We start from the raw sequence: 23,649 nt of genomic DNA on the forward strand, positions 1-23,649 counted from the left end.
AGGGAGTTCCACAGGTTAACAGAAATGGACACAGACACCCAGTGCGATGGGGCTTTTTGCTCTCAGCCAGCGGCCCTTCTCCCCAGATGCCCTTCCCGTCCCCCCAGTTCCCCTGAAACAATCTCCCTTCCTGATTCCCCCGTTTGCTGTTTATCACCAGCAAAATCTGAGTTTCAGAAAGGGCATGTGGCTTCACAAGCTGCTACTGAGCGTGCGCAGGCTGCGGGCTGGGCTCCGGCGGGTGGGCGGGGCCTGCGGAGGGGCGTGTCTACCGCGTCATCGGGGCTCCTTCCCGGAATGGGCGAGCGCCCCCTGGCGGCCGAGGCGGGGAAATTTAAAAACAAGGGAGGGGGGATGCCGCTCGCTGATTGGCTGCGGCGCTGATTGACGTCACTGAGGCTGGGGGAAGCCCTTCTACTTCCGGGTGGAGACTGGCAGCAGCAGGATGCTGGGCGATTTGTTGCTCTTCGGGTAAGTGGGGCGGGGGGGGGGGAGGGGAAAGATGCAGGGTTGCTAAGCAACGCCTGTCCCAAGAGGAGGGGGCAGGGCAGGAGAGGATGAGCCCCCCTTGCAATGTGGGGGGGTTAATAGGGCGCCCCTGCAGCAGGAGCTGCACCTGACGGATTCCTGCCTGCCACGCAGATAGGAGGCTGATGGTGGCGGCAGGGGAGGCCAGGAGGGGGGCCAAATTTCTTCTTTGAATCATTGATTCTAATTTCTTCTTTGAATTTCTTCTTTGAATCATTGACTGGAAGAGACCCCAAGGGCCATCGAGTCCAACCCCCTGCCAAGCAGGAAACACCATCAGAGCATTTTAAAATTTATACTTTTCGGATTTATACACAAAACTGGGACGTCCTATTCCACACCCTTAAACATTTCTCCGCTGAAAACAGAGAGATCCTTTTCTCTCTCTCCAGTTCTGTTTGTAAGAGATGCATCGTGCTTCTTTAGTTCTGTTTTTTCTTGTTTTAAACTTTTTTGTGTGTGTTGATTTTCAATCAAGAAAGATTATTTTTTTAAAACTGATATGTGAAGCATAATGCAATTAAATTCGGCGCTCCTAGAATCATAGAAGAGTTGGAAGAGACCCCAAGGGCCACCGAGTCCAACCCCCTGCCAAGCAGGAAACACCATCAGAGCACTCCTGACATATGGTTGTCAAGCCTCTGCTTAAAGACCTCCAAAGAAGGAGACTCCACCACACTCCTTGGCAGCAAATTCCACTGTCAAACAGCTCTTACTGTCAGGAAGTTCTTCCTAATGTTTAGGTGGAATCTTCTTTCTTGTAGTTTGGATCCATTGCTCCATGTCCGCTTCTCTGGAGCAGCAGAAAACAACCTTTCTCCCTCCTCTATGTGACATCCTTTTATATATTTGAAGATGGCTATCATATCACCCCTTAACCTCCTCTTCTCCAGGCTAAACATGCCCAGCTCCCTTAGCCGTTCCTCATAAGGCATCGTTTCCAGGCCTTTGACCATTTTGGTTTCATTCCCTCCCGACATCTGGCCCTCCAGATGTTGCTGCGCTCATGGCCTCCCCCCTCCCCCCAGCAGCCAGCAGGACCAGTGGTTAGGGATGGTGTGGCGATGGGAGGGGCTAATAATAATAATAATAATAACAACAACACATTTTTATTTATATCCCGCCCTCCCCAGCCGAAGTCGGGCTCAGGGTGGCTAACAACAATAAAATAAGACATCATTTTATAATCATTTCATTAAAAAATTACTTCAAATCAAATTGATGGCAACCAATGGGTAGCGTTCTGTGAAGATTGCCAGAGGAGGGAGTCAGGCTGTGCCCTGACCAAAGGCCTGGTGGAACAGCTCTGTCTTGCAGGCCCTGCAGAAAGATGTCAAGTCCCGCAGGGCCTAGTCTCTTGTGACAGAGTGTTCCACCAGATCGGGGCCACAGCCGAAAGAGCCCTGGCTCTGGTTGAGGCCAGCCTAACCTCTCTGAGGCCTGGGACCTCCGAGATGTTTTTGATTGAAGATCGTAAGTTCCTCGGTGGGACATACCAGGGGAGGCGGTCCCGTAGGGTCCTAGGCCTTATAATAATTTATTTATACCCCGCCCATCTGGCTGGGTTTCCCCAGCCACTCTGGGCGGCTTCCAATGGAATATTATAATACAATAACCTACTAAACATTAAAAGCTTCCCTGAACAGGGCTGCCTTCAGATGTCTTCTAAAAGTCTGGTAGTTATTTTTCTCTTTGACATCTGGTGGGAGGGCGTTCCACAGGGCAGGCGCCACCACCGAGAAGGCCCTCTGCCTGGTTCCCTGTAACCTCGCTTCTCGCATGGAGGGAACCACCAAAAGGCCCTCGGAGCTGGATGATGGGGGTGGAGACGCTCCTTCAGGTATACAGGATCAAAGCCGTTGAGAAAAACCCCATCCCTTGAAAGCTGCTCAGTTTCTCCTTTTCCTTCTCTCTTCCCTCCCATGCAGGACACTGTTGGTCAACGCAGGAGCAGTGCTAAACTTCAGGCTGTAAGTGCTCAGAGGTGGGGGGAGCAGCTGGGCTGGGAAGGGAGGTGGGGTTCAGCTTGGGAGGAGGATCACAGTTCTGGCTTGGAAAAAGGGGTTCAGGATTTGGGTGCTCAGGAGAAACCACCTTCCGGCCACTTGTTCTCGCAGAAAGCGCCGCGTTCAAGTCTCCAGCTGCTGGGGGCGCGCTCCATTGTCTTCCGAGACGGACGGATGTTGGGACGTAGGTGTTCCGTTAAGCCAGAACTCATCGGTGGAGCTCTCGTCTTCTGTTCATTTGTCCAGATCCCTTTCAAAACGCTTCCATTTCATACCAGTTGTGAGATGCTCTGGCTTGCTGTAAATTCTCCTCTCTCTTGCCTCTTAGGAAGAAGAGAGAGAGCCAGGGCTTTGGTGAAGAAGTGAGGGAACCCACAACAGGTAAGACCCTCCAGGCAGGTGTGGGGTTGTAGCTGAGGCCTCCATTCTGCGCCCCCCCCCTTGCTGTGCATTGTTGTTGTTTAGTCGTTTAGTCGTGTCCACCTCTTCATGACCCCCTGGACCAGAGCACGCCAGTCTTCCACTGCCTCCCGCAGTTTGTTCAAACTCATGCTGGTAGCTTCGAGAACCCTGTCCCACCATCTCATCCTCTGTCGTCCCCTTCTCCTTGTGCCCTCCATCTTTCCCAACATCAGGGTCTTTTCCAGGGAGTCTTCTCTTCTCCTGAGGTGGCCAAAGTCTTGGAGCCTCAGCTTCAGGATCTGTCCTTCTAGTGAGCACTCAGGGCTGATTTCCTTCAGAATGGAGAGGTTGGATCTTCTTGCAGTCCATGGGACTCTCAAGAGTCTCCTCCAGCACCAGAATTCAAAAGCATCCATTCTTCGGCGATCAGCCTTCTTTATGGGCCAGCTCTCACTTCCACACATCACTCCTGGGAAAACTATGGCTTGAACTATACGGCCCTTTGTCGGCAAGGTGCATTGTGACCCTCTAAAAACCCCACTGACGTTGTGTGATTTGATAGCTTTGGGATACCCCCATGCCAACCATGGAGAAGGGCTTTGGGTGACAGGTGTTGCATGCAATTGGGTGCTGAAGCCTCCAGGTTCTGTCATCTCCAGGAAGAGCTGGCAGAGGCTCTCTGGCCTGAGGCTCTGGACAGCTGCTGCCGGTCAGTGTAGGCTGTTCTGAGATCGGTGGCTAATGATCCGACTCTCTGCAAGTCCTTGCATGGGATAGCTTTGCCCTCCGCTGAGCCAACAGGAAACCCGACGCCAAACCACACCGCTGCCTGGTATTCCAGACCGCTTGGCTCCACATTGGTTCTGCAATAGCTTCATCTAATTCCTCAAGGACGGCTGCGAGTTCCAGACACTTAAGGATCCCGATTAATTCTTACGCTAGAGCCTGAACATTGACCATTAGCATGCCTGACCTCTCCCTTGAGCCTGGTTCTTGCAAGAATGAATCCGTATTCAAAAAAACAACGAATCTTCCCAGCTGCCAGGCGCTTCCCATTTTTCAAACGCATTTCCTCCCGTGTTAACTGCGCCTCGTGGCGTTTAAAAAAAGCACCTAGAATTGAACTCCAAAGTCAGAAAAATGTTCTAGTGCTACTTCTAAATTGCATCTTGTTTGATAAACCGGAGAGTCACCCTGCATAATTTTCTCTTGTAACTTCCCCTTTCAGGATTCATATGATTGAATTATTTCTAAGGATTCCCACCAACGCATTACATCTATTGTCCACTTTTTATATAAAAAGAATGAATTGCAAAGTGCCTTGCTCATCGCTTTGGTGCTTAAAATTTAATGATTGCAAGCAGCCTCAAAGCTGGGGCTCAGGGTTTCTTCAAAACTTAAAAACCAGTGCAGCTTTTAAAAGTTTGGTCTCCCATCTTGATTTGAAATGGTGCCCCATTGTACCCCAACGCCGGCAATAATATGCTCCTTGATCTTTGCAACCGTTGCGCAAAATCTGGTTATGAGCAAGCAGAGAGACAAACAGCTTTCCAAATACTTGTTAGTAGATTTATTAGTTCCCGTTATTGTGCACAGATGTCATTGTGCATGGAAGCGTGAGAGGACTGGGGCAGCAATAGGGACACCTGCCATTTTATTTTATTTTATTTTATTTCCACCTAGGTGATAACATCAGGGAGTTTCTGCTGAGCCTGAGATACTTCCGGATTTTCATCGCCCTGTGGAATATCTTCATGATGTTCTGTATGATTGTGTAAGTCAGTGGGGGGGGAAAGGGTGTCATCTTCCCGGTTGCGCGGTTGGTTTTGGGGCATTTTACGTTCATATTTATTACTTTCAGCCTCGTACCCGGCACTGCTCAGGAACCGAAGGGCTATGGGGAAGCTGGATTTGAGCCAGGAAGAGGTCCAGATTTCACCTCGGCCATTGGCACACCATGGCTCTTTCTTCTGCAATATTGGGGACAATAACCTTGGGCCTGTTTATAACCGAAATAATCCGTTGTCCATTTTCTCCCTGCTTTTGTCTTCTAGGTTATTTGGATCTTAAACCATCTTTGGTGGACTTTGCTGCTGGCTATAACAACCTGGGGAGTGACTTTCAGCTGGAAGTAATGTCTTGTCCATGAAGTTAAAAAAAAAAAGAGAGCCATGTTTTTAAGCACTGCAAGTGTCTTGGTGTCTTATTTCTTCAAAAAAGAGAAATCTCATGAAATTGTGGCTTCTTTTTGTGTCCAAGCATATATAAAGACGATTTATTTCGCCTGTGGTGGGGGTTATTTAGACCAGTTGTTAAACTGGTTTATTTGAACCATGGTCAGGCCTGAAATGTGCGAAACCTGCCCAGGGGCTTAGCCGTGGTAATTTTGCGGCCAAGAAACCCCAATCTGAAGCCATGGTTTGTTGTCGGCTTTACAAAAAGCTTGGTTTGGTTTTAACCACAGTTTGGTGTGATGGGATTCCTCGGCCGTGATCTGTTCGGCTAGGGTAGCTGGACACTCAAACCGAACTCTGGAGAAGCCAAACCATGGTTTGCCTGTCTCTGGAATGACCCGTGGCTTGTTCAGCAAACCATGGTTCTGTCTTCTTCTTCTTCGATCCCTCGTAGCCGAGTCAGTTGTCTTCCATAAACACGGTTTTAACAATGAGTCCGCAAGTGACTGTGGAGGCCAATTCTGGATCCACACGTCCTTCCACAGTGGGGACATAAGTTTCCGGGCAGGAGTTGATCCCGGTGAGGGTTTGCCAAGCATGCCTTCTTCTCAGCACGTTTCTCCCTTGCGTCCTGAGTTCGAGTGTCTCCAAAGCCCATGACACCTTTGGGAAAGGCTGTTCTCCAACTGGAGCGCTCGCAGGCCAGTGTTTCCCAGCTGTTGGTGTTTATACTATATTTTTAAAGATTTTCCTTGAGAGAGTCTTTGAACCTCTCTTGTTGACCACAAACATTACGCTTTCCATTTTTAAGTTCGGAATAGAGGAGGTGCTTTGGAAGACGATCATCAGGCCTCCACACAACATGACCAGTCCAATGAAGCTGATGTTGAAGAATCATTGCTTCAACACTGGTGATCTATGCTTCTTCCAGTACACTGGCATTAGTTCGCCTGTCTTCCCAAGTGGTGTGTAAAATATTTCGGAGACACCGTTGATGGACTCTTTTAAGGAGTTGGAGAGGAGTTGTTCAGCAAACCATGGTTCTGTATTTTGAAAAGGTTCCTTGCGGCAAGGGGAGTTCGCTTGTCCAAGACTTACAGAAAGGAGGCAGCCATGACGGGTTCAAGGGAGCTGTCCGGAGCAAACATTCCCCCATTCCACTTCCCTTAACGGCGGAGGAATAGGAAGGTTGTCCTGTTCACGGTGGACCAGAAGCGAGGGTTCGGCCATGATGGAAAATCCGCAGCTGCCCCACCCGCATTATTCCTTTGCCAAGTGACAACCATAACCTGCGTCATTTTTAAAAGCAAACACACCTTTGCAAATGACATATAATTTAATGATCCCAGTGGTTTTGGGGGATTCACAGAAGGGGTTTCCCCCCTTTTTATTTTCAGTTCTGCTTAACTGCTAAAACTGAAGTGTCTACTGTCATATACATTTTTGTTTTCTATTTTGAAAAAGAAGCCAGGCCTGCCTTGGTTTACCTCAGCGGCAAGGCCAGCGGTGGGGGGCGTACTTTAGACATGCCCAGGAACACCACGGCCCCTTCTGAATGCTTTTTTTTACCTATTACTGATCAATGGGGCACATGTATTTTAGCTTCGGTTCTGCTGGATCAAAAAGTTTAAAATGCACCTGCAACATGATGGATTCATAGCTCTGAGGGAACATCCTGAGAGGAATCGTGGACAGGGGGCCAAATTTTTCAAAAACGTTGCGGTTTGGCTGGGCCAACAATTAGGTGGTGTGTTGGAAGTCTAGATTTCTGTGCTGTATTCCCCACCCAAATTGATTTTTGAATTCTGAATTTATTGAAAATATATTAATATGTTGAATATATATTAAAATTCTTCAAAACAAAATAAAAAAATTACTTCCAGTAGCACCTTAAAGACCAACTAAGTTAGTAGAACTTTAAGGTGCTACTGGAAGTAATTTTTTCTTTAAGGTGCTACTGGAAGTAATTTTTTTATTTTGTTTTGACTATGGCAGACCAACACGGCTACCTATCTGTAATTAAAATTCTTATAACATATATAAAGGGACCCCTGACTGTTAGGTCCAGTCATGACTGACTCTGGGGTTGCGGCGCTCATCTCACATCGCGGGGATTCGAACCGCCAACCTTCTGATCAGCAAGCTGAAGAAGCTCGGTGGTTTAACCCACAGCGCCACCCGTGCCCCATATGACATATATAATGTATTAAGATTGACTGCAGTTCTCACTCAGGTCCACCAGGATTGAGAACTGTCACTCACTGATTGGTCAGTTAGTTGGAAGTTGTTAGTATTAGAAGTCACTTAGCATTATATATAAAGAAGCCGGCTAGGCTGCAGTCAGTCTGACGCCAGGAAGAGTTCTAGCTGCTGCAATAAAGAGCTGTGAATCTAAAAGAGCTGAGATCTTTGTCTGTCTTTCCTACTATTTAACACACACAAACACACACACACATATATATATTACAAACTATTGAATATATTTCATAATTTTTAAACAGGTAAATCTGAAGGACGGGACGAACGGGATGAACTATTGAATACATATTTCTTTTATACATATATTTTATATTGCGTTTAAATCTGAGGGACGGGCTATTGAACATATATATATATTAAAAACTGACATCTTTCATGTTTAAACAGGTAAATCTGAGGGACGGGACAAACAAATACATATTGCTTTTATATATATATCTTTCACGTTTAAAATTATGTAAATCTGAGGGACGGGCTATTGAATATATACATCATAGTTTTATATATATATATATATATATATATATATATATATATAGTTAATGGATTAATGGAGAGGGGTTCCTGTAACTATATATATATATATAAAACTATGATATATCACATTTAAACAGGTAAATCTGAGGGACGGGACAAACTTTTGAATACATATTGCTTTTATACATGTATTTTATATTTTTTCACGTTTAAAAGGAGGTAAATCTGAGGGATGGGTTTTGAATACATATTACAACAGTAATACACACACACACACCTTTGCAAATGACATATAATTTAATGATCCCAGTGATTTTGGGGGATTCACAGAAGGGGTTTCCCCCCTTTTTATTTTCAGTTCTGCTTGACTGCTAAAACTGAAGTGTCTACTGTCACATACATTTTTATTTTCTATTTTGAAAAAGAAGCCAGGCCTGCCTTGGTTTACCTCGGCGGCAAGGCCAGCGGTGGGGGGCGTACTTTAGACATGCCCAGGAACACCACGGCCCCTTCTGAATGCTTTTTTTACCTATTACTGATCAATGGGGCACATGTATTTTAGCTTCGGTTCTGCTGGATCAAAAAGTTAAAAATGCACCTGCAACATGATGGATTCATAGCTCTGAGGGAACATCCTGAGAGGAATCGTGGACAGGGGGCCAAATTTTTCAAAAACGTTGCGGTTTGGCTGGGCCAACAATTAGGTGGTGTGTTGGAAGTCTAGATTTCTGTACCGTATTCCCCACCCAAATTGATTTTTGAATTCTGAATGTATTGAAAATATATTAATATATTGAATATATATTAAAATTCTTCAAAACAAAATTAAAAAATTACTTCCAGTAGCACCTTAAAGACCAACTAAGTTAGTAGAACTTTAAGGTGCTACTGGAAGTAATTTTTTCTTTAAGGTGCTACTGGAAGTAATTTTTTCATTTTGTTTTGACTATGGCAGACCAACACGGCTACCTATCTGTAATTAAAATTCTTATATATAAAGGGACCCCTGACTGTTAGGTCCAGTCATGACTGACTCTGGGGTTGCGGCGCTCATCTCACATCGCGGGGATTCGAACCGCCAACCTTCTGATCAGCAAGCTGAAGAAGCTCGGTGGTTTAACCCACAGCGCCACCTGCGCCCCATATGACATATATAATGTATTAAGACTGACTGCAGTTCTCACTCAGGTCCACCAGGATTGAGAACTGTCACTCACTGATTGGTCAGTTAGTTGGAAGTTGTTAGTATTAGAAGTCACTTAGCATTATATATAAAGAAGCCGGCTAGGCTGCAGTCAGTCTGACGCCAGGAAGAGTTCTAGCTGCTGCAATAAAGAGCTGTGAATCTAAAAGAGCTGAGATCTTTGTCCGTCTTTCCTACTATTTAACACACACACACACACATATATATATTACAAACTATTGAATATATTTCATAATTTTTAAACAGGTAAATCTGAAGGACGGGACGAACGGGATGAACTATTGAATACATATTTCTTTTATACATATATTTTATATTGCGTTTAAATCTGAGGGACGGGCTATTGAACATATATATATATTAAAAACTGACATCTTTCATGTTTAAACAGGTAAATCTGAGGGACGGGACAAACAAATACATATTGCTTTTATATATATATCTTTCACGTTTAAAATTATGTAAATCTGAGGGACGGGCTATTGAATATATACATCATAGTTTTATATATATATATATATATATATATATATATATATATAGTTAATGGATTAATGGAGAGGGGTTCCTGTAACTATATATATATATATAAAACTATGATATATCACATTTAAACAGGTAAATCTGAGGGACGGGACAAACTTTTGAATACATATTGCTTTTATACATGTATTTTATATTTTTTCACGTTTAAAAGGAGGTAAATCTGAGGGATGGGTTTTGAATACATATTACAACAGTAATACACACACACACACCTTTGCAAATGACATATAATTTAATGATCCCAGTGATTTTGGGGGATTCACAGAAGGGGTTTCCCCCCTTTTTATTTTCAGTTCTGCTTGACTGCTAAAACTGAAGTGTCTACTGTCACATACATTTTTATTTTCTATTTTGAAAAAGAAGCCAGGCCTGCCTTGGTTTACCTCGGCGGCAAGGCCAGCGGTGGGGGGCGTACTTTAGACATGCCCAGGAACACCACGGCCCCTTCTGAATGCTTTTTTTACCTATTACTGATCAATGGGGCACATGTATTTTAGCTTCGGTTCTGCTGGATCAAAAAGTTAAAAATGCACCTGCAACATGATGGATTCATAGCTCTGAGGGAACATCCTGAGAGGAATCGTGGACAGGGGGCCAAATTTTTCAAAAACGTTGCGGTTTGGCTGGGCCAACAATTAGGTGGTGTGTTGGAAGTCTAGATTTCTGTACCGTATTCCCCACCCAAATTGATTTTTGAATTCTGAATGTATTGAAAATATATTAATATATTGAATATATATTAAAATTCTTCAAAACAAAATTAAAAAATTACTTCCAGTAGCACCTTAAAGACCAACTAAGTTAGTAGAACTTTAAGGTGCTACTGGAAGTAATTTTTTCTTTAAGGTGCTACTGGAAGTAATTTTTTCATTTTGTTTTGACTATGGCAGACCAACACGGCTACCTATCTGTAATTAAAATTCTTATATATAAAGGGACCCCTGACTGTTAGGTCCAGTCATGACTGACTCTGGGGTTGCGGCGCTCATCTCACATCGCGGGGATTCGAACCGCCAACCTTCTGATCAGCAAGCTGAAGAAGCTCGGTGGTTTAACCCACAGCGCCACCTGCGCCCCATATGACATATATAATGTATTAAGACTGACTGCAGTTCTCACTCAGGTCCACCAGGATTGAGAACTGTCACTCACTGATTGGTCAGTTAGTTGGAAGTTGTTAGTATTAGAAGTCACTTAGCATTATATATAAAGAAGCCGGCTAGGCTGCAGTCAGTCTGACGCCAGGAAGAGTTCTAGCTGCTGCAATAAAGAGCTGTGAATCTAAAAGAGCTGAGATCTTTGTCCGTCTTTCCTACTATTTAACACACACACACACACATATATATATTACAAACTATTGAATATATTTCATAATTTTTAAACAGGTAAATCTGAAGGACGGGACGAACGGGATGAACTATTGAATACATCTTTCTTTTATACATATATTTTATATTGCGTTTAAATCTGAGGGACGGGCTATTGAACATATATATATATTAAAAACTGACATCTTTCATGTTTAAACAGGTAAATCTGAGGGACGGGACAAACAAATACATATTGCTTTTATATATATATCTTTCACGTTTAAAATTATGTAAATCTGAGGGACGGGCTATTGAATATATACATCATAGTTTTATATATATATATATATATATATATATATATATAGTTAATGGATTAATGGAGAGGGGTTCCTGTAACTATATATATATATATAAAACTATGATATATCACATTTAAACAGGTAAATCTGAGGGACGGGACAAACTTTTGAATACATATTGCTTTTATACATGTATTTTATATTTTTTCACGTTTAAAAGGAGGTAAATCTGAGGGATGGGTTTTGAATACATATTACAACAGTAATACACACACACACACCTTTGCAAATGACATATAATTTAATGATCCCAGTGATTTTGGGGGATTCACAGAAGGGGTTTCCCCCCTTTTTATTTTCAGTTCTGCTTGACTGCTAAAACTGAAGTGTCTACTGTCACATACATTTTTATTTTCTATTTTGAAAAAGAAGCCAGGCCTGCCTTGGTTTACCTCGGCGGCAAGGCCAGCGGTGGGGGGCGTACTTTAGACATGCCCAGGAACACCACGGCCCCTTCTGAATGCTTTTTTTACCTATTACTGATCAATGGGGCACATGTATTTTAGCTTCGGTTCTGCTGGATCAAAAAGTTAAAAATGCACCTGCAACATGATGGATTCATAGCTCTGAGGGAACATCCTGAGAGGAATCGTGGACAGGGGGCCAAATTTTTCAAAAACGTTGCGGTTTGGCTGGGCCAACAATTAGGTGGTGTGTTGGAAGTCTAGATTTCTGTACCGTATTCCCCACCCAAATTGATTTTTGAATTCTGAATGTATTGAAAATATATTAATATATTGAATATATATTAAAATTCTTCAAAACAAAATTAAAAAATTACTTCCAGTAGCACCTTAAAGACCAACTAAGTTAGTAGAACTTTAAGGTGCTACTGGAAGTAATTTTTTCTTTAAGGTGCTACTGGAAGTAATTTTTTCATTTTGTTTTGACTATGGCAGACCAACACGGCTACCTATCTGTAATTAAAATTCTTATATATAAAGGGACCCCTGACTGTTAGGTCCAGTCATGACTGACTCTGGGGTTGCGGCGCTCATCTCACATCGCGGGGATTCGAACCGCCAACCTTCTGATCAGCAAGCTGAAGAAGCTCGGTGGTTTAACCCACAGCGCCACCTGCGCCCCATATGACATATATAATGTATTAAGATTGACTGCAGTTCTCACTCAGGTCCACCAGGATTGAGAACTGTCACTCACTGATTGGTCAGTTAGTTGGAAGTTGTTAGTATTAACAACTGATACTCTGAGGGAAAATCCTGAGAGGAATCGTGGACAGGGGGCCAAATTTATCAAAAACGTTGCGGTTTGGCTGGGCCAACAGTTAGGTGGTGTGTTGGAAGTTTAGATTTCTGTGCTGTATTCCCCACCCAAATTGATTTTTGAATTCTGAATTTATTGAAAATATATTAATATTAATATATTGAATATATATTAAAATTCTTATAACATATATAAAGGTAAAGGGACCCCTGGCTGTTAGGTCCAGTCATGACTGACTCATCTCACATCGCGGGGATTCGAACCACCAACCTTCTGATCAGCAAGCCGAAGAAGCTCGGCGGCTTAACCCACAGCGCCACCCACATCCCATATAACAAATATAATGTATTAGGATTAACTGCAGTTCTCACTCAGGTCCACCAGGGTTGAGAACTGTCGCTCACTGATTGGTCAGTTAGGAGTTACTTTGCATTATATAAAGCAGCCGGGGAGGCTGCAGTCAGTCTGACTCCAGGAGCTGCTGCAATAAAGAGCTGTGAATCTAAAAGAGCTGAGATCTGTGTCCGTCTTTCCTACTATTTAACACACACAAACACACACACACACATATCAATATATTACAAACTATTGAATATATTTCATAGTTTTTAAACGGGTAAATCTGAAGGACGGGACCAACTATTGAATACATCTTTCTTTTATACATATATTTTATATTGCGTTTAAATCTGAGGGACGGGCTATTGAACATATATATATATTAAAAACTGACATCTTTCATGTTTAAACAGGTAAATCTGAGGGTCAAACAAATACATATTGCTTTTATATATATATCTTTCACGTTTAAAATTACGTAGATCTGAGGGACTGGCTATTGAATATATACATCATAGTTTTATATATATATATATATATAGTTAATGGATTAATGGAGAGGGGTTCCTGTAACTATATATATATATATATATATAAAACTATGATATATCACATTTAAACAGGTAAATCTGAGGGACGGGATGAACTATTGAATACATATTGCTTTTCTGCATGTATTTTATATCGTTCACGTTTAAACTGACATAAATCTGAGGGACGGGCTATTGAATAAATATTTCAATAGTAATATATACACACACATATATACATATATAAGATAAACTTTTATATATATATATATATACACATATATATATGTATATGTATGTGTGTGCATATATATATATATATATATATATATATCTTTCACGTTTAAACTGAGGTAAATCTGAGCGACGGGCTATAATTGAATACAAATTTCAATAGTAATATATACACACACATATATATACATATATAAGATACAGTATATGTATGTGTGTGCATATATATATATATATCTCTTTCACGTTTAAACTGAGGTAAATCTGAGGGACGCGCCCCTTGGCGCCAAACGCCTCCCTCTCTTTTTTTCCCGCCCTTTCTCCCCCTCCCGCCCGGCTCCCTTTCCCGCCGCACTGCGCATGCGCGCCCGGCTTGCCACAGAGAGAGAGAGAGAGAGAGAGAGAGAGAGAGAGAACCGCGCCGCCCGCCCCTTGCGCCCCGACGTCACAGACGCGACGTTCCTCCTCCTCCTCCTCCCCCCGCCCTCCTCCCCCGTGCGTGCGTCGGCCTGCGCGCGGCGTCACGGCGTCGGGCGTGTCCCAGGGTGCACCGCGCGCGGCTGCTGGCTCTTGCCCACAGTTGAGCAGCTCGGCCTCCTCCGCCGCCGCCGCCGCCGCCGCCTGGACGGAGGAGCCCCGAGGAGGACGGGCGGCCCGGCCCGGAGAGAAGGGGGCGAGGCCGAGGAGCCCGGGCCAGGCCCAGCCCCGGCGGGAGGCGCCCCCCGAGGAACATGCGGCTCCGGCTGCCCCGCGGCGCGGCCGGCGAGTGAGCTGAGGCGGCCCAGCGGCGGGGCAGGAGGAGGAGGGAGGCCGGCGAGCCCAGCAGGAGGAGGAGGAGGAAGGCGAGGAGGAGGAGGAGGAGGCCCGGCAGGAAGCGGGGGGAGGAGGGCGGGGGGGCTCCTCCTCCTCCCGCCGCCGCCGCCGCCAGCGCAGGGCTCGGGGTCGCCGCCTCGACGGGGGGGCAATGACAGCGGCTCCGGGACCCTCCCCGCAGCAGATCAGGGACCGGCTGCTGCAGGCCGTCGACCCCAACAGCAACGTGAGTCTGGGAGAGGGGGAGGGAAGGGTTAATGGGAGGGAGAGGGTTAATCTAGGGGAGCTTTGAATGTTGGAGAGGTGGCTGTGTTTTAGGGTTTTGTTGGGAGCCGCCCAGAGGGGCTGGGGGGGGGGCAGCCCGTTGGGCGGGGTATAAATAACAAATTATTAGTAGTAGTATTAGTATTATATTAGTAATGGGAGGGAGAGACAGGGGAGGGAAGGGTTAATGTGTTTGTGCGGCGGGGGGGGATGTAGCGTTTTTGCACGTGGGGATGCGAGTGGGGGGGAGAAGAAGAAGAAGTCTGGCATATATATATATATACACACACACACACACACACACACACCCCAGCCCATGATAATCACTGCTGGGGGGGGGTCTCTCATCCGCCTTTCCTTCCTGGTTTCTTGGTTTGGGCTTTTAAAGGGTTGTTCCTGAGCAAAAAAACCAAAACAAAAAATCCCACCCCACTCATGCAATAATAACCATGCCCCCCAAATCTGGGGGTCTCCCAACTAATAATGATGATGATAATCGTGTCCTTCAAACCTGGGGTCTCCAACTAATCATATTGATCTTAATGTCCTCTAAATTTGGGGTCTCCAACTAATAATAATGATGCTGATAGCGTACTCCAAATCTGGGATCTCCCGTCTAATACTAATAATAGTGATAATCATGTCCTCCAAATCTGGGGTCTCCCAACTGGTGTTTTGTGCCCCTGGTCCCCTGCAAGGTGGGTCGCCGTGCAGGTCTGTGGCGAAAGCGTTGAGAAGTGGGTACCCAGATACACGGTTTGGTTAAAAGCAGGTCCTGGGTGCAGAGAGCTGGAAGACCGCTGCTGAAAGCCGGCAAGTTGCAAGAGAGGGAAGGGCTGGGGGTGGGTGGGGAAGGGCTTGTTGGTACGGTGGATCACTTGCTTTGCATGCAGAAGGTATCCGGCGAAGGCTGGGGAATTATTTCCTGCCTGAAGCTCTGGTCAGCTGCTGCCGGTCAGTGCTGAGCTATAGGGGCCCAGTGCAGTGGCCTGACTCGGGAGGAGGTGAAGGCTGCAGCTCAGAGGGCCTGCCTCCTACGTAGAATGATCTTCAGGTAGGACCCGTGAGCCCTAGGCCCTGCAGTCAATGTAGGCAACGTCGAGTTGGCTGGAGCAATGCCGTGACACAGTGTGAGGCAGCAGCTTCCAGCTTAAATGAGAGCCATGAGGTCAGGAACCTTGCTTTTATTTTTAAGGAAAGGGCCATTGCTCAGTGGCAAGGTATCCCCTTTGCTTGTGGAACTACGCCAATCTCAACCACCGGTGTCTGCAGCTGCGGGTTTGGGAGACCCCTGGGTTGACACCCTGGAGAGTGCTGCCAGTCTGTGCAGGGAGTGCTGAGCTGGGTGGACAACCTAGTGTGCATCAGTGCAAGGCGTTGCTCTGGGGCGTTGGGCTCTCCTTCAACGGGTTTCCTGCCGCCTCTGCCAGCTCCTCCTCTCTGGGCTTCTCACCTGCTAACATAATTTCCTCTTTTCTTTCTTCCCATCTCATCCTGCAAAAGTAAAAATCTCCCTTCTGCTGCAGAAATGCCAAGTCCGGTTTGTTGGCCCTTGGGCCTCCTTTTCCCTCTCCACCCACCTGGGTCTGCAAAGAAGGGGAGTCAGGACCACATGTATCCTCTGGGCTTGACCTTCCTCTTGCAGTTCCCCCCCCCCCCAGCCCATTCCTCTGTGCCCATCTCCTTGCCTGTGGGTCCTTTCCCGTGCCCCCGCTTCGGGCCCCAGCACATGCCAGACTGACGCTCTTTCCATGTTACTTGGCCCCGGCGGCTTAGATCCTAGCTGTAGACTGCGGCACCTCCTTGCCATGTAATGCTGACCCCCATTCCCACACGTTCCCCCCCACCTGTCCATGGTTGCGCTTGTTCCGTGCCCTGAGTTTATGGTGTTCACTTTGTGGAGTCTTGCTATTGGGGAGCACTACCTTGGGCTTGTATAGGAGGCCCTGTTTTCTGTAGGGTGGGGTAGACATGTCTCCTAATAGTATAAAGCCGGGGGGGGTGTTGCGCTGGCCTGCTGGTCTCCACATCACCCCTCTGCTTGCGCCTTGACGGCTGCTGATCATTTGGAATGGGCACCACCACACTGGCCGCACTTGGCGCAGAGGGGCTTAACCCGGCCACTCCCTCGGGCTTGCGTCTTTCTGAACGACTGCACCTCTTGCGCGTCCCCGTCCCCCCCGCCCTCCAGACTTCCCCCTTCACGCTTTCTGTGCCTGCTGCCTGCGCTTTAACCCCCCAATTCTCCTCAGATCTTTTGCACGGGATGAAATCGTGCAAGATGCCCAGGGACACAGGAAGATGCATCGTGCGAAGCTAGGCCCTTGGTCTCTCTGTCTGTCTGTCTGTCTGTCTTTCTCTCTCTTTCTATTGCGCCTTCTGACTGGCAGTGGTCCTCCAGGGTTTTGGCCTCGGGGGGGGGGGTCTTTGCTCCATCCCAGCGCTGGAGTTGTTGCTTCAGGGGGTTGGGCCTGACCCTGACCCGAGCCCTCCTGCATGCAAAGCCCCTTTTGATGTGTCTTCGTGTGGTGACGCCTAAAAGAGCCCTGAGCGAAAGGGGGAAAGCTTTTCTCCAGATGAGCATTCTTGGGGAGGGAACACCATTGGCGAGGTACCTTGGTAGAGAAGGCCCTTCCTCTTTGGTGACCTTTAAGGAGGCTAAGGGCCACAGTGGCCAGTTTTCGTATCCGGTCGGGCTACGGCAGGAAGAGATGTTGGCTTTTAGGGTCTCCTGGCAGAGTGTCTTCAGGGCTGATTTCTGCCGTTCTCGCTGTGACTTTATAATGTGTGGGGTGTCACTGGGAGCCTCTTAAGGACCCTGACCCCGGCCGGTGAACGCCACTGGTGATTGAGGCACAAGTCCAGAAGCAAGGGGTGGTTGTCATTCGGCTTCTGACTCGCTGGGTGGCTGGACCTACCTCTCAGCAGCGGAGGGAGTTGGGGCAGCCTTCAAAGTTAGCTGGATCCATTCATTTCAGCGGTTGTACGCTGAGCTCTCTTAGTGTCACACAGCGCAGGATGCATGGTGTTTGGCGCACGCTCCCGCCCAAAGCCTCACGTTTAACTGTTCTCTTTCTCTTCCAGATTCGTAACATGGTGGCAGTACTAGAAGTGATCTCCAGCCTGGAGAGGTATCCCATCACCAAAGAGGCGCTCGAGGTGGGTTGGCATTCACCTCCAGGTGGAAATAGCAAAAGCTGTACGGCGCTCATTTTTATTTTTAAAAATTTGTTCCCCATTGATGGTAAAAACAAAAAAGAAACCGCTGAAGAGGTTTACAAAAGATAAAAGGGTGAAACCCAGAACAAAATGCACAACCGTGCTTTAAAGCGCGTAAAAGTTAAAGCGCAGAAACAGATTTAAATCATCTCAGCTTTCTAAGCATCTGAGCGGGCTTGCCTAAACAGGACCGTTTTTAGCAAGCGCTGAAAAGAGTACGGCGAAGGCGCCTGCTTGATTTCGATAGGCCAGGGAGTTCCAAAATATCCACACTGCCTCTCTGAAAAACTGGGTTCTTTCGGGTGCGGAACAGGCACCTGCAGTCGTGCCAATTCCGCCTATCAAAGCGTTTGAGTGGGACCACCCATTGGGTAAGGTGATCGCACAACTAAACTGGTCCCAAATTGTTAAAGGGCTCCAAATGCCAATAGCGTCCACCATTTTGCAGCTTTAAAAGCAAGCATGGTGGGTTGCTGTATCCCGTGACAGCAGACTAGTACGGGCTGCGCCTTCTCGGCTGCCCTGGTCTTCCTCACGCAGCTCCTGGGTTTCCAAGCAGCTCTGCAGTTGTGTGACACCCCCTTCCCCAGAACTGTGGGTTCTGACTCAGCTGACTCAGCCTTGTGGACTAGGATGGGGCTCCCTGTGAGCGTTGGCTGCTTGTCTGAACATGTTTCAGCCCACCTGCCTCCTCCAAACGGGGGAATCCCGTGGAAGAGTCCCCAGCGCTCCCTGTGCCAGCGTTGGCCGGAGATACGGAGACTGATTTTCACAGCTGCCTCGCGTTGCCGCGATCCTTAGCCGCTCTGGTCGTTTCTGCAAATGCCGGATGGCTCGCAGTTCTCTTTCCAAGCCTCGCGGGCTTGCGATTGTCTCAGTCTTGAGAGGCCTGCTCTGTGTAGGTAGCTGAGGAGACATGCAAACTGGCAGGAGGGTTTTCTGTAGAACTTAACCCGCTGCCCTGATTTGGTGGGTTTGATTTAGTTGGCTGAAATATTTAGCATGACAAAGCTGAGAGTTTGTCTTGTTCATTTTATGAGCTCAGTCCCCACGCTGCCCAAACGAACTGAAATGTTTGTTTCAGCAAAAAGACATGATGTGTTGATATTGTAGTCAAACTGGAAGCTTTGTTTCTCATATTATTATTATTATTATTATTATTATTATTATTATTATTATTATTTAGTACAGTTGTACCTTGGTTTGTGAACGCCGCAACCTTGGAAGTGAGTGTTCCGTTTTGCAAACGTTCTCTGGAACCCGGACGCCCGGCGCAGCTTCCGATTGGCTGCAGGAGCTTCCTCTTGCAGCCAATCAGAAGCTGCGCTTTGGTTTCCAAACGTTTTGGAAGCCGAGCGAACTTCCGGAACGGTTTCCGTTCGACTTCCGAGGTACGACTGTATTAACGGTGGGTTTTAAGACAACACAGCAGCAGGTCTTTCCTTTACACGGCGTAGATTTTGAAAAGTGGAAGTGCTGAAAGCTTCCAATTCTAGCATGGCTATATAAATAATCTGTGGGAAGAGGTGGCAGCAACTTGGATCCTGACTTACGATTGCTTCCAGTTGTCTGTTTCTCCTTTCCATTCATTAGGTTATAGAGTAATTTTCTCAACTGAGGTGCTCCTTAGAATTGGGGGGGTGGGGAGGAATCCACAGGGAAAATAAGGCAGCAGCTAATTTCTGGCAAAATCTCCACCGCACCAGTGTGCATATCAACACACCTGTGCAACCATTGACCCTTCTTGGTAGTGCGCCTCCCCGCTCATAGAGCAGTGGTTTTCAACTAGGGTGCTGTGGCACCCTGGGGTGCCTGGAATTATGGTCGGGCTGCCATGGGCAACACGAGCCTCTGACCTTTCCTCCTCGGGTGCCTTGAGGAGAGGGGGCAGAGGGAACACTCCCCAAGGGAGGGTGTTTGGAAAAGGGTGAGGCTGCCAGCTCTGCAGCCAGCAGGCTACTGAGCCCCACAAGGGTGCCGCAGAAAGAATGTTGCTCAAGGAGCCATGGACTCAAAAAGGTTGAAAACATCTGTCATAAGGTGCTCTGTGTCCATGTGTGTCACAGGTACCCACCCACTCAGACCCCAAATTCCTCTTATTGGAGGGAGACCTTCCTGGGACAGGAGAAGCTGCCTCCTTTTGACAGGTTCACGGGAGCCTTTGCCCGCCTGGCACCTCCCTTGTGTTTTGAACTACGACTCCCATCAGCCCCGGTTCCATTTGGCCACACCGGCTGGGGACGATGGGACCTGTAGTCCGAAACATCTGGCTGCTGAAGGTGGGGTGATGCGGTATGCAGATATCTTGCAAAGTAACGTTCCCTCCCCACTTTTCTCTCTTGTTCCTTTCCCCCCCAAAAAACTCCACAGGAGACGAGGCTGGGGAAACTCATCAACGACGTGAGGAAGAAAACCGAGAATGTGGAACTGGCCAAGCGGGCTAAGAAGCTGCTGCGGAACTGGCAGAAGCTGATTGAGCCGGGGGCGCCCAGCGAGGGGGCCGCCAGGGGCCCGCCCAACCCGCCGGGGTCGGCCAATGGCGGCGGGGCCCACAACTGCCGAGTGGAGACTCCTCCTGCGGGGCCGAAGCCTGCGCAAGATGCGAAGGTCCGGAACGACGTCCAGAAGCTGCACTCCCCGAAGCAGTTAGCGGAGAAGCCGGCGGCTCGGAAGAGGCGGGGGGAGCCACGCGATGGCCTGGCGGGGGCGCCTCTCCTGCCTCTGCCGAAGGCCTCCAAGGCCTGCTTTGAAGTGTTACAGAACTCCTCGCCGCCCCCGACGAACGGGATCGGGGGCAGCAGCCCGGACAGCTTCCCCAGCCCGCCGGAGGCCGGCCTGCCCGCCGATCTGGTCGAGGGCGACAAGCTCAGCAAGATCCCCATCAATGCGGTGCGCCCCCACACCAGCTCCCCGGGTCTCTTCAAGCCCTCTGCTTCGTCCCTGCTGAAGGTGGCGCTGCTGGTCCAGCAGGAGAAGGAGGTGGCGCCCGCAGCCAGCCAGCCCAAGAGCCCCCGTTGCTCCTCTTTCAGTCCCAGGCATGTTCGGGCGGAAACGTTTTCCCGGCAGCACACCACCTACTCGCCCAAGGGCTCGCCGCCTGCCCCTTCCCCGACGAGGCCTCCGCCCGCCCCGGACACTCCCGCCGGGGCTCCCTTGTCGCCCCCTGCCCTCGTGCAGCCGGCGCTGGAGAAGCGGCTGGAGGCCCATGCGCAGGCGGGGCTGGAGACACCCCTGCACGGCATCCAGGAGGCGCCGGCGGGCCGGCTGATGGCGGGGCCCCCTGTGAGCAGCGGGGCGGGCCCCCTCCTGGCGGAGTCCTTGCTGGCGGGCTTCTCGCCGGACGCGGGCCGGGCGGACAGCGACGGCGCCGCCTCGGGGTCGGACAGCAAGAAGAAGAAGAAGTACCGGCCCAAGGACTACGTGGTCAACTTAGACGGGCAGGCGCTGGAAGGGGGGGTCAAGCCGGTGCGGTTAAAAAAGGAGCGGCGGCTGACCTTTGACCCCATGACGGGCGAGATCAAGCCCCTGGCGCAGAGGGACTCCTTGCCCTCGGCAGCCCACCCGCCCGCTCTCCCCGAGCATCAGCACAGGACAGGCGCAGGGGAAGCCACCGAGCCCAAGCCCCCCCTGCAAAGCCCCTTTGAGCAGACCAACTGGAAGGAGCTCTCCCGGAACGAGATAATCCAGTCCTATTTGAACCGGCAGAGCAGCTTGCTCTCCTCTTCAGGGGTACAGACTCCGGGCGCTCACTACTTCATGTCTGAGTACCTGAAGCAGGAGGAGAGCACCCGCCGGGACGCCCGCAAGACCCACGTCCTGGCGCCCCACAGCAAGCCCACGGACTTGCCCGGGGTGACCCGGGAGGTGACGAGGGGCGACCTCGACAGGATTTGCGGCCACCACTGGCCGGGCGTGAATGGTTGCTACGACACACAGGGTAACTGGTATGATTGGACGCAGGGAATATCCCTCGACCCGCACGGGGACGACGGGCGCCTCAACGTCCTGCCTTACGTCTGCCTGGACTGAGCGCCGGGATTCTTCTGACGCAAGGGGCAGTTCGGTGCAAGCAGGCCGGTGCGGCGGCAACGGCTGCCCACCCCTCCGCCCCCCGTTGTGCTGAAAAAAAGGCTCATCCAGCAGAAAGAAAGAGAGAGGGAGGGATGGAGAGAGAGAGAGAGAGAGAGAGAGCTGGACCCCGGCAGTTCCTTCTTCCCTAGGTTTCTTTCTAATTATTCTTTTCTTTTTTTGTGAAGTGCTGCTACCAGTCTACTAACAAAATTGCAAAGCGGGAGGAGGCGCAGAACAGAGGTTTGATTTAAACGGCGGCAACGGAAAGAGTTCCAAACTCTTTAGCCAGCCAGCTCTGGAAAAAAACACAAAAAGAAAAAAAAGTGTTAGGGTTTTTATTTTATTTTATTTTTGTTTCAAAAAGTGGAAATTCTTTCCAGTGATTGGCGGGTGTGCGAAATCCGAGGGCAGGCAGGGAGGAGGCGGGGAGAGCAAGGGTGGGAAGCAGGAGGTTTTAACCAAGAGTAGCCGTAGCCTATTTATTTTTGTCCCTATTTTGTTTGTTTTTTCTTGGAAAGGGAGTAAGGATAATAGTAACAGCAGTGAGATGGTTTGAGATGAAACTGCAAAAATCCTGTAGTCCGTAGTTCTTCCTGGCGTCACATCTGTCTCCAGAAAAAGGTGTGTGGCTTGCGGTGAGGGGTGCCAGTCTGCCAGGGTAGGCAGGAGGTAGTGCCCACCTTCAGGTTAGCATTCCACAAATATTCCTTCCTTCCTTCCTCCTTTCTTGGTAGGATCTAATCAGATTTTTGGCTTCAGCCTAAGAAATGCTGCACCACTACCCTTTGCCAGCCTGAGTGTGTCTTCCCGGAATTCTTTCTGCACATTTTCTAGGGAGGGGCAAGGGAGGGAGCCCTCTCTCCTCCGCTGTGCCGCCCCCCCCACGTTAAAAAAGACAAAATCCAAACCGTACAGAGGGTGCTACTTTTGTCCTGTGAAAGGAGGGGGGAGAGAGAGAGAGATTGGGAAAGCCTGTTCTGCAATGCTGGAAAATACACTTGTTACCATTCCTTTTTAGATAATTTGTTTGCCTTACGGAGATCCATCACAAAAATTAAAAAAAAAAAAAGAGAGAGGGAGAAGAAGAAAAAGAAGAAGCGCGACTTGCAAAAGCGAAACAGAGCCTTAGTGAATGTACAGTAACTATCCTAGACTTCTGCGTTCCTGGGACGCAGAAGGGAGCAACTTTGCTATTGGTCCTTTAAGTGGACACGTTGTGATATACATGTGGAAATAAAACAAAAATTTGCACAAAAGCACGGGCTGTCGTTTTTGGAAAAAGGGAAGTTCCCGAAAAGTTGGCTGACTTGAGTAAGGCAGCTTCCTGTAGCTGGAGGACTTGAGTCTCCAACTGATTCTGGGCTACACAGTCCCCATCGTCCCTGAACGCCGGTCCTGGGAGTTGTAGTATTCCCACAATCCAGGTGTAGTGTGTGCTTCCTGGGAGTTGTAGTCTGAAGCGCCTGGGGAGGGCAGTACAGAGAGAGCAAGATAGTGTGCGTTTCTCACCCTGACGCTCCTGGGCTTACAGCGTGGTGTCAGTGGGGGCTACAGCTCCCACCCTCTCTTACTGGCTGGGGGTGCTGGGAGTTGTAGTCCAATAACCTCCAGAGAGGGGTACCATGTCAACTATCTGCGATCTATAGAACTGGGATGGGTCGGAGCCTGTGGCCCTTCTGATGTCGGT

At 48.3% G+C, this 23,649-nt stretch overlaps 2 protein-coding genes across 3 annotated transcripts; both read left to right on the forward strand.

Moving 5' to 3' along the window:
• Positions 1–357: 357 nt before the first annotated feature.
• On the forward strand, positions 358–5,120 carry SMIM7 (small integral membrane protein 7; the record flags this gene model as incomplete). 2 transcript variants are annotated; one of them, XM_083720847.1, is made up of 5 exons in its annotated part: positions 359–471; positions 2,457–2,498; positions 2,863–2,915; positions 4,620–4,710; positions 4,991–5,120. In XM_083720847.1, exons 1-5 carry the CDS (start codon positions 446–448, stop codon positions 5,004–5,006), a joined length of 228 nt encoding a protein of 75 aa, XP_083576973.1. In that variant the 5' UTR covers positions 359–445. The 2 variants fall into 2 exon arrangements, with proteins under 2 accessions (XP_083576974.1, XP_083576973.1); XM_083720848.1 differs by lacking the exon at positions 4,991–5,120 and having other exon boundaries at positions 358–471; positions 4,620–4,714.
• A 9,008-nt stretch (positions 5,121–14,128) lies between these two features.
• On the forward strand, positions 14,129–23,218 carry MED26 (mediator complex subunit 26). Its single transcript, XM_083720468.1, has 3 exons — positions 14,129–14,634; positions 17,757–17,831; positions 20,262–23,218. The coding sequence occupies exons 1-3, from the start codon at positions 14,560–14,562 to the stop codon at positions 21,918–21,920; spliced, it is 1,809 nt and encodes a 602-aa protein (XP_083576594.1). The 5' UTR covers positions 14,129–14,559; the 3' UTR covers positions 21,921–23,218.
• The last annotated feature ends 431 nt before the right edge of the window (positions 23,219–23,649 follow it).

Source organism: Podarcis gaigeae (assembly GCF_964106915.1).
Source record: "Podarcis gaigeae genome assembly, chromosome: 18".
Taxonomy (NCBI): Eukaryota; Metazoa; Chordata; class Lepidosauria; order Squamata; family Lacertidae; genus Podarcis; species Podarcis gaigeae.

Excerpts from the sequence above, each read along its gene's own strand:
- MED26 (XM_083720468.1), top strand. The coding sequence starts at position 14,560 with ATGACAGCGGCTCCGGGACCCTCCCCGCAGCAGATCAGGGACCGGCTG. Across the intron at positions 14,635-17,756 it reads CCGTCGACCCCAACAGCAAC|ATTCGTAACATGGTGGCAGT; the intron begins GTGAGTCTGGGA and ends TTTCTCTTCCAG. Across the intron at positions 17,832-20,261 it reads TCACCAAAGAGGCGCTCGAG|GAGACGAGGCTGGGGAAACT; the intron begins GTGGGTTGGCAT and ends AAAACTCCACAG.